At 43.5% G+C, this 11078-nt stretch overlaps 1 protein-coding gene across 1 annotated transcript in view; it reads left to right on the plus strand.

Moving 5' to 3' along the window:
- Positions 1-323: 323 nt before the first annotated feature.
- Positions 324-11078, plus strand: part of RAD51D (RAD51 paralog D) — a 46305-nt gene continuing 35550 nt past the window's right edge. The window contains exons 1-4 of the mRNA XM_073615231.1: positions 324-478; positions 4518-4601; positions 6328-6389; positions 9076-9194. Of these exons, the coding sequence (XP_073471332.1) occupies positions 4520-4601; positions 6328-6389; positions 9076-9194 (263 nt within the window). The 5' untranslated portion in view covers positions 324-478; positions 4518-4519. The remainder of the gene's footprint in view (positions 479-4517; positions 4602-6327; positions 6390-9075; positions 9195-11078) is intronic.

Consider the following 11078-nt stretch of genomic DNA (forward strand, 5'->3'; position numbering starts at 1 on the left):
TTATTGATTTTAATGAAAATAGATTTTTATGAGCTTGCTCTTTTTTTTAGCGTGAAAGCGCCTGAAAAGCGCTTCAGTGTGAAAGGAGTCTTTGTGTGCAACCGCTACCAAAAACAGCTTGAAAACTACACATTCACTCCTCCTGGGCTGTTTGGTTTTTCCCCTCGCTCTGTGTTTTCACGTATAAAATTTGCTACACTAAGAAAATGGTTTATTGTATGATAAATAAGGATCTAGATTGTACACAAACACAGCACTGCATGCTCAGACGAGGGACAGCTGGAAGAAGATAGAGACAAGGACACAGAGCGAGGATGCTGATTGGAAGAATCCGTGTCACATGACCGGCAGTATCCCATCCAGGAAGTGTGAGCACGGAGGAGTGGAAGTGGCAGTGCTGTGTAGTAGGAGGCATGTCTGTCTGTAGAGGACTGTGCAGTGTGATGTGAATGGACTGTGCTGGGTTCTACACTGCAAGGTAATAGAAAGGGATTTCAGAGCTAGAACTACAAGAAGGCTGAATGGTAGGAGGAAGGCTGCTGTCTATGGCAGTCCTTGTGTATAGTGTGTAATTCCTGATGATGATTTCTCTCTTTTATGTAAACACTGAGCAGGTGGTAAACACTGGAAAGGTTTGTTGCCCAATGCAGATCACATATAGTGCCATGTTTAAAGCTGTACTGCACCCCCAAAGTAAACATTTATTATATCACAGTTTACCAATTCTTAGATGTGATGTCTGTATTCGTTTCCCCCTTTTATCCCCCCCCCCCCCTTCTATCTTCAACTGGTGATCCAGCCAGTTAGTCTGTAGTCTTTCAAAAGAACAAGCTCTCTCCCAGATGTATCAGTTGCAGGGATGAGACAAACCATTGACAGGGGTGCTTACAATGATCAGCGTTTATTTATTCATGTAAAACCTTTATCCCAAAAGGGGAAAAAAAAAGAAAACCGTTTTCTGTAGCTGCTTATAAAGTATGAGCTGGAGTTTGGCTTCAGTTTGTTAGTGTAGCTAAATTTACTAGTACATCTAACACCCCACCCCCCCCCCAGACTGAGAATGCAGCTGTCTGCTGTGCCTTCTATGCTCCTTCATCCAGTGTGGAGGCACCCTAATACAGGAGGTATACTACAGTTTTGGGTTTAATATTACTTTTAAGTGTGTCTAAAGGCTATTTTTAGGCAACTTTGGATAGAGTGGGGGAGGGTTAAAACCCCTGTCAGCTTTTTATTGCTGTGCCTTTGTGTCACTCCCTCTGTTTGTGCTGATGATTAGGGATGCACCAATATTGTGCCGACACTGAGCATTTATTCGTGAAAATCAGTACAAAATGAATGGGAGCAAATCGCACTGCAAAGAATCTTATGCGATTTGAACAGGAATGCAGTGCGAATCCTGTCTGAAACTTATGCGATTCCCCCCCCCACACACACACACACACGATCCCCCCCCCCACACAATCCAGTGTGTATATAGAAAGAAAAGCGCCATCTAGTGGACGTTTTATTAAAAATGTTTTAACACTCATTAAAGTGATTGTAAAGGCTTGTTTTTTTCCTATAAAAAAATAATAAACATGTTATACTTACCTACTCTGTTGCAGTTGGATTTGCACAGGGCAGCCTGGATTCTCCTCTTCTGGGGTCCCTCTTCGGTGCTCCTGGCCCTTTCCTCCTGCCGAGTGCCCCCACAGCAAGAAGCTTGCTATGGGGGCACCCAAGCTGAGTCACAACTCCCTGTGTCTGTTCAGACACGGAGCCTTGACCCGGCCCATCCCCTCTCTCCCCTGATTGGCTAGCTGACTTTGACAGCAGTGGGAGCCAGTGGCGCCGCTGCTGTATCTCAGCCAGTCAGGAAGGAGGATCTCGGACGGCTGAGACACTCGTGCACATCACTGGACAGAGAGGGAACTCAGGTAAGTATTAGGGGGGCTGCTGCACACAGAAGGCACACATAGAATGCATTAACATAAGAAACCTTCTGCCTTTACAACCACTTTAAGTACATATCTGGTCAAATGCAAAATCTGCATAGTGTCCCGGTCCAGCCAATGATAGCAAATCACGGACTGGAGGTGCTCACAGGGCTAGAAGAGATGTAGAGGCGGTCTGCTCCCAAGCTGACATCACTTCTGCCCTATACCCACAGGGGTCTCGGAACTTCTCCAGCCCTGTGAGCACCTGCAGCGGCTGTGATTTTCTATCATTGGCTGGACCGGGGACACTATACAGATTTTGCATTTGACCAGATATGTACTTAAAGCGGAGTTCCATTCAAAAGTGGAACTTGCGCTTATCTCTCTCCTCTCCCCCCCCGGGCGCCACATTTGGCACCTTTCAGGGGGGGAGGAGCGGGTACCTGTTTTTGACTCCCACTTCCGTCGGACCTTGCTGCTGCGAGGTACGTCAGAAGTTTGGCCCCTCCTCCTCCCTCCTCCTTCCTGTGCTGGGCCAGTAGGAGAGCGCAGCATGCTTCGTGCATGCGCAGTAGGGACCTGGCCGTAAAGCTGCAAGGCTTCACGGCTGGGTTCTCTTACTGGAAATGGCAGCGGCAGTACCCGACAGCCGATGGAAACATCATTGGATTCCAGGACAGTTAAGTGTCCTAATATTAAAAGTCACCGGCCATGTGTAGCTGCTGACTTTTAATTTTTGGAGGGGGAGGCTGGAACTCCGCTTTAATGTGAGTTATAACATTTTTAGTGACCTGCCCACTAGATGGCACTTCCCTTTCTATACACACACACACACAGGAGTGGTGTAGGAAATCGTATGCAATTCGGAAATTTATTTTGTATTGATGCAAATCGCACCGCAAAGTATCGGTACTCGGTATCTGTACTCGTACTTTCCAATTAAAAAACGGTATCGGTGCAACCCTACTGATGACCATTGTCACCAGGACAACTGATGATAATATGAGGGAGAATCCAGCATTTTGATTTGTCAGGCAGGAAGCAAGTATGAAGCTACCTTTTCTGGGAAGAAGCACCGCCCTTCTGGTCCCTTTCTCTTAATAATTCCTATTAATAACAGGGGCAAGGGATGTTTTTACTGGCCAGGTGACAATCCTAGCAATAAGGGGCAACCTTCCAGTGGGAGCGCTTGTTACAGTGACAACTGTCTAAGTCCTTGGTGCCCAACCTGAGGCCCTTCTGCACTTTTCAAGCCCTTGTGGCCTCTGCAGACACTAGTCTGTGTTTCCCTATTGCCATGTTTTCGTAGTGAGTCCAACAACTGCTTAAGCATGCTCACAGTCTCTGACCATCTCTTGTATCATGTCTGCACACTCTGACCATCTCTTGTATCATATCTGCAGTCTCTGACCATCTCTTGTATCATGTCTGCACTCTCTGACCATCTCCTGTATCATGTCTGCACACTCTGACCTTCTCTCATATCATGTCTGCACTCTCTGACCATCTCCTGTATCATGTCTGCACTCTCTGACCATCTCCTGTATTATGTCTGCACTCTCTGACCTTCTCTCGTATCATGTCTGCACTCTCTGACCTTCTCTCGTATCATGTCTGCACTCTCTGACCTTCTCTTGTATCATGTCTGAACTCTCTGACCTTCTCTTGTATCATGTCTGCACTCTCTGACCTTCTCTTGTATCATGTCTGCACTCTCTGACCATCTCTTGTATCATGTCTGCACTCTCTGACCATCTCTTGTATCATGTCTGCACTCTCTGACCATCTCTTGTATCATGTCTGCACTCTCTGACCATCTCTTGTATCATGTCTGCACTCTCTGACCATCTCTTGTATCATGTCTGCACTCTCTGACCATCTCTTGTATCATGTCTGCACTCTCTGACCATCTCTTGTATCATGTCTGCACTCTCTGACCATCTCTTGTATCATGTCTGCACTCTCTGACCATCTCTCGTATCATGTCTGCACTCTCTGACCATCTCTCGTATCATGTCTGCACTCTCTGACCATCTCTCGTATCATGTCTGCACTCTCTGACCATCTCTCGTATCATGTCTGCACTCTCTGACCATCTCTCGTATCATGTCTGCACTCTCTGACCATCTCTCGTATCATGTCTGCACTCTCTGACCATCTCTCGTATCATGTCTGCACTCTCTGACCATCTCTCGTATCATGTCTGCACTCTCTGACCATCTCTCGTATCATGTCTGCACTCTCTGACCATCTCTCGTATCATGTCTGCACTCTCTGACCATCTCTCGTATCATGTCTGCACTCTCTGACTACAACCTGTATCTTGTCTGCAGACTCTGAACATCTCTTGTAGTATGCCTGGTAATTAAAATAAAAATTATATACATATAAAGTATATACTGTATTCATATCATCTTTAAGTACAGGACAGTAAATGGACTCTTCTATTCCACTGTATTTTAAACGATGTTCTATTTCATATTTATATAACAATTCAATGTTTACAAATATATTTCTGTGCAATAATGATTTACAATAATGATTTTTTACCAACTGCATATATCCCATCTGTTTAATGATTTTTGATGCGTTTGTCTACAGATATGGTGATTTTGCGAGAGGGGCTTTGTCCTGGATTGACATCTGAGATAATTGCCACACTTAAAAGAAATCACGTGAAAACAGGTATTTTTCTTTTTATACAGTTTCAGGTTTCATTTAAAGTGGAGGTCTGCCCACCGCTGCAAAAATTTAAAAGCCAGTAGCTGCACATACTGCAGCTGCTGACTTTTAATAATTGGACACTTGCCTGTCCTTGAGTCCAGCGATGTCGGGTGCTGCCCCTCCATTTCGAGTAACGGAACCCGGCAGTGTAGCCGTTCGGCTTCACGCCGGGAACCCTACTGCGGATGCGAGAGGCTCCGTTTCTCTCTCCTACTGGCCGGCGATAGGGGGAGGAGGATGGAGGAGGGAGCCCGAGCCGTGACGTCAATAGCCGCGGCTGATGCTCCCGGAAGTGGGGAAAGCATACCTGTGTTAGACAGGTATGCTGCCCCCTTCCCCCAAAAGGTGCCAAATGTAGCATCGGGGGGCGGAGAGTACGATCAGCGAAGTTCCACTTTTGGATGGAACTCCGCTTTAAAACAACTGTACATTTAGTAGGGCTGGGCTGTAATTAATGTTCCCACCACCCTGCGTACAGCCCTCCTGGTAAAATGATTTTCTTCCTCCCAGGTGCAGCAATAATTACTGTAAAGCCCTGCCCGATACCACATAGTTGTTTCTCAGACAATGGGGTTGATTTACTAAAGGAAAATCCACTCTGCACTACAAGTGCACTCGCTGTAGATCTGAGGGGAAGATCTGAAATGAGGTGAAGCTCTGCTGATTTTATCATCCAATCATGTACAAGCTTAAATGATGTTTTTTATTTTCCTTGTATGTCCCCCCTCAGATCTACAGCGACTGCACTTCCAAGTGCACTTTCAGATGTCAAACATGTATGCAGAATTTCTGACTTCTCTCTGACTCCGTAATCTCCATACTTATCCAAAACAATGACTACAAAATATTGAAGGCAAAAACAGTTAGGAAAAGTATTTCTAGAAGGAGGTAGTAGTGCAAAGTGAATTTGCCTTTAGTAAATAACCCCCATAGTCTCAGCTGGGTTCTATTCTTCCCATATGGGAGATGGCAGCATGAGTGGTCCAGCAGAGTACAGCTCTCTAATAGGAATAAATGGACTTCGGTGCAAATGAGCAGTAAGAATAGGATCCAGCAGAGCTGTCAGTGTACTGCCCCCACCACACTCATACACACTATGACCAATTTGGGAAGAAGCCATTAACACATCTGTCCAGAAAACACGTGCAATCAAAGCAAGAACATACATATTTAATGCAGGTAGTGGTTGTAGACAAACCCATCTTCCAAAAATTAACACTATTCCTGTGAACAATATGGGCTCATACACATGGCTGACTAGGTAATGTGCAGAAGAATAATGTATTTCTGCAGCAGGTATAGCCAGGGGTTTCCACTTAGTCACAGACAGGAAGCATGTATAAATCAATGATAGTCTGACACTGTGTGCATCTTATTGCACATAACACCTACCTTTAGTGATGGATGTGCGCCACTGGATGCAGACTGATCACGTCCAGGGGCACACATCCATTCCTACCCACAGGTATACACCCATTGCGCAATTACATGTAGACAATGTCAGCCTGTAATTAATTTGTACAGGCTTTTTCTCCACGGCTGATTGGAAACACCTGACCGTTCCCACTGCAAAAACGCTAATTTGGAGTGGTGTGCAGCCCTTCTCAGCTGTTTGCATGAGACCTATACGTCAAATGTTCTAGTTGTCTGTTTCCTTTAAATAATTTTACATTTTCTTTGTTTATAGTGGTTGATTTGGTGGCTTCAGATTTAGAGGAACTTGCTCGGAAATGCTCCTTATCATACAAGGTAATGCTTTATCAGAGACTTTGCACATCCTATGTTCACCAGTGGCATCTTTAAAAAAAAAAAAAAAATTAGAAAAATACACAATCGCCATTGCTGACCTTCTAGAAATACTTTTCCTGACTGTTTTTTTGCCTTCAATATTTTGTAGTCATTGTTTTGGATAAGTAGGGAGATTAGGGAGTCAAGGAGAAGTACTGAAATAACTTGAACAACATAACAACCATTTTTTGGAGGGGTAAGTTATATTTTGCAGTCTAATATTCGGTTTGCACAGACTGTAAAAGAGTAAAAAGGAAATGCTGCAGATATGAAGTGCAGCCATTTTGAAATGCTTGTATATACCAGCAGCACCCTTGAAATGTCTCCCATTAGAGCAGCAGGTAATGACCAAGCTTGCCACTACCTCCTGCCCCACACATGGGTGACATTGTTTTTAGAGGAAACAGAAGAGTGTGAGGGGGTAGAGCGTAGATTGCTAGAGGGGGGATTGGTAGGATTAGGAGTGGGGGGGGGGGGGGGAGAAGCAGCCAGGAAAATCGCTCTCTGTGTCAACACATGACTGCATCCCTATAGCTGGCGGACATCCCAGGTTTAATTAGTTGAGGTAAGGACCTCAATGTCTTTAGCTGTGAATATAAATGAATTCTAGCAATTCCACTTCTGATGAAAGGCCTCTTCTTTTCCCTTGATAGAGGAAAAGAGATCTTATATCATCTTTATTCTGCAAACCAATGCAACAAGGAGCGGGGGTTCTTGCTTACACCAAAGTGCTCTGATACAAGATCTTGTGGTATTCACTAGAGTGCTGATAAGAGGGCCTTTGTATTACTTGTGGTGGAGTAGGAAGAAGGCGAGGTCATGGAGATGTGGAAATCTGTCAATTTTGGGGCAATTAATCCTACACCCTTCCAGAACTTTTGAGAGTTTGAACAGAAATATGAAGAAAGGAACCTTCACCTTTCCCACAATTGAGAAAAAGAGTGCAGGATGCTTGGTACTCTGTATCATCCTCTTTAGAGACTTTATATCCTGTTTCCTGTGAGCTGATGCTAAAAACTATGTTATGTGCAAAGTACAATAGTCACTTCTCTTTTTCTTGTTGTGAGGGTCAACTGTAATTCATTTGACCACTTCTGTAAGAGTTGTAAAGGCTGTGTCTCATCTCTACTAATGAACAGTACATACAGTGTGGAGAGTGTATGTCTAATGCCTCATTTCCACCGAGCGGATCGGATTGGTTTGGAAGGCCTAGAATGGTCCGGCCTATTCAGGCGAGCGTTTCTACTGCAAGTCGGACCGACAGGGGCCATACGTGGGTTTAGAAAAAAATGCTGTCATGGCGTCACACGTCCACCAATCAGTGTAATGTATCGTAGCTCCGCCCTAATCGAACCGTTCCATTTTCTATGGCCCCACATCTGAAGCAGGACCCTGAATGGAACGGTTCGGTTCGGTTGTATGGGCCGCTTTCATAATGGAAACACCCAAAATAGCGTACTGTACTGAACCGATCCGCTCAGTGGAAACGAGGCATAACTGAACCCTGTTTAGTTCACATGGATTCAGAAGTTATTGGGCACAGCTATGCCCTGGTGAGGGAATATAAATTAGGAAGTGGTAAAGTTGGAGAATTCTCCAAAAAAGCTAAGACGGGAATAAAGGGGGACTTTGGCCATTGCTGTTAGTGATGGCCAATTGGATCCTGTGCCAAAATGTGATATCCTGGTATGACCAGTTTGTGCTGGTTACTGTGGTTAAATTATTCTTTCCACACAGACAACAACTCACACAATAGGACTTTGGTGCACAAAAAATACAATATGTGAAGATTTTACCTTTCCCCTTAGGAATTAGGGTGATCAATTCAGGAAAACAGCGGATTCATTTCACCACCACAATAGAATAAAGAGCCCTATTGATATCAGCCTAACCTAGGACTTGTTAGTCCTTTTTCTCTCATCTTTTAACCTACTATTAGTGGCCAGCTTAGTCCTTCACAAAGGATTGAACCGCTGGTTGGCATAGCGTGGACGGCATATTTCCTGCCATCTCGCACCCCAATTCTCCCGTTCCCCCCTCCAACTATTTCCCCCTTTTCCCCCCTAATCTCACTAGTAATATATGCACAGACAACATATTGTCATATGCAGTTAATTTATATCTCAAACTATGAATACAAATGTATATGCACATACTGTTTCTTCTACTGTATATTATAATTTTTTGTCTGCTGGCTTCTATTGCATACTGGGTTAACATCAGTACACTAATAAGGGGAAATCTTCCAATGGGGACACTAGTTCTGGTGACACACTGGGATTCCCTCACTTTGGAGGGATTTCCTCCCTGTTTTGGTTATGGAACAGGAAGTGAAGGGAATTCTCTCCAAATAGGACACAAATAGTTAAAAAAAAAAAAAAAAAAAAAACCTGATGTGGTTTATTACCCTCCGTTACTCTATGCAAAACAAACAATGTTGCCTTTAGTTACAATTTAACACCATAGATGCACCTGCATGTAAATGATATACTATGCACCCACCCTGTATTATGTCTTCGAATTTAAAAAAAAAAAAAAAAAAAAAAAAAAAAAGTATATATAAAAAAAAAATTCATTCCACTAATTTTAGGTTATGCAAAGCATGAGTAACTGATGTTTGTGTGTAATAGTGGATGTTGTATTTCAGGCACTTGTGGCAGTTAGACGTGTTCTGCTTGCTCAGTACTCTGCATTCCCTTCAAATGGTGCAGACTTATATGAAGAGCTGAAGATTTCTACAGCAATCCTTCCCACGGGCAACAGCAAGTAAGAATTCACACCCATGAATATGAGGGTACATTGCTTTTTTTACAGTTCAAATTTTATGTTCTACAAGACATATTATTTAAATAAATATAGATTTAAAGCATAACTTTAACAGGGCTAAAGGGTCAGCAGCTTGAGCCAAATTCTTCTGTGCTGCTTCTGTCACAGTGTCTTCACTTTTGGACCATTGGGTGGCCACAGATAGTGTAACTCCAGTGTGCATGCACAGAAGTTGTATAACTCCAACACCCTGCATTACTATATTGTAAACGTGTGCAAATATATTGAAGTAAACTTTATTTATTTTTTTAATATTATTTACACACCTGCTGAGACCTACCTAAGTTATCAGTAAGCTTTCCTAGCAAACCAGGCACCACCAAAATTGTTATATACAGTAAGTTATGGACTTCCCTCAGATATGAAGTAAGGGGATATGTATATCCTGCCATCTTAAGGATACTTTTTTTTTCCCCTACTAGAGCTGCAGATATGTATATGTATACAGATGTGTGTGTGTGTGTGTGTATGTGTGTGTATGGATAGATAGATAGTGTGCATACACTCACCAGCCATTTAATTAGGTACACCAGTTCAATTGCTTGGTAACACAAAATGCTAATCAGCCAATCACATGACACCAACTCAATTTATTTAGGCATCTGGATGTGGTGAAGACGACTTGCTGAAGTTCAAACCGAGCATCAGAATGGGCAAGAAAAGGGGATTTAAGTGACTTTGAATGTGGCATGGCTGTTGGTGCCAGACGGGCTGGTCTGAGTATTTCAAAAACTGCTGATCCACTGGGATTTTCACGCACAACCATCTCTAGTGTTTACAGAGAATGGTTCGAAAAAGAGAAAACATCCAGTGAGCGGCAGTTCTGTGGACAAAAATGCCTTGTTGATGTCAGAGGAAAATGGGCAGACTGGTTTTAGATGATAGAAGGGCAACAGTAACTCAAATAACCACTTGTTACAACCAAGGTATGCAGAACACAATTTATCAAATCTTGAAGCAGATGGGCTACAGCAGCAAAGACCACACCGGGTGCAACTCCTGCCAGCTAAGAACAGGAAACTGAGGCTACAATTCGTATAGACTCACCAAAATTGGACAATAGATGATTGGAAAAACGTTGCCTGGTCTGACGATTCTCCATTTCAGCTGCGAGATTCAGATGGTAGGGTCAGAATTTGGCGTAAACAGCATGAAAACATGGATCCATCCTGCCTTTGTATCAATGGTTAAGGCTGGTGGTGGGGGTTATTTTCTTGGCACACTTTGGGCCCCTTAGTACCAATTGAGCATCATTTTAATGCCTAACCTGACTATTGTTACTGACCATGTCCATCCCTTTATAACTTCAGTGTACCCATCTTCTGATGGCTACTTCCATCAGGATAATGCACCATGTCACAAAGGCTTAAATCATCTCACCACTGGTTTCCTGAACATGACAATGAGTTCACTGTACTCCAATGCTCTCCACAGTCACCACATCTCAATCCAATAGAGAACCTTTGAGATGTTGTGAGATGTGGTGGAACGGGAGATTCGCATTATGGATGTGCAGCCGACAAATCTGCAGCAACTGTGCAATGCTATCATGTCAATATGGACCATGTATATGCTTTCTATATGCGCAGCACCACCTAGTGTCAAAGGAAGACAGTTTATTGTTGGAGCTGTGAATCTATCTCGTAGCTTTCTGAGGTTCTTCAGTCTTAAAACTTTACCTACCCTTTAAATATAGTCCTGTCCTTCCCCCTAATTCCCTCTAATCCCTAACTAGGGCTGCACCAATACCAAGCATTTGCACAAGGAACATTACTTGTGCAAATGCGCCGAAGCTTGATCCAATACCTGTTGTATCGGACCAGG

Source organism: Aquarana catesbeiana, linkage group LG02, assembly GCF_042186555.1.
Source record: "Aquarana catesbeiana isolate 2022-GZ linkage group LG02, ASM4218655v1, whole genome shotgun sequence".
NCBI lineage: Eukaryota > Metazoa > Chordata > Amphibia > Anura > Ranidae > Aquarana > Aquarana catesbeiana.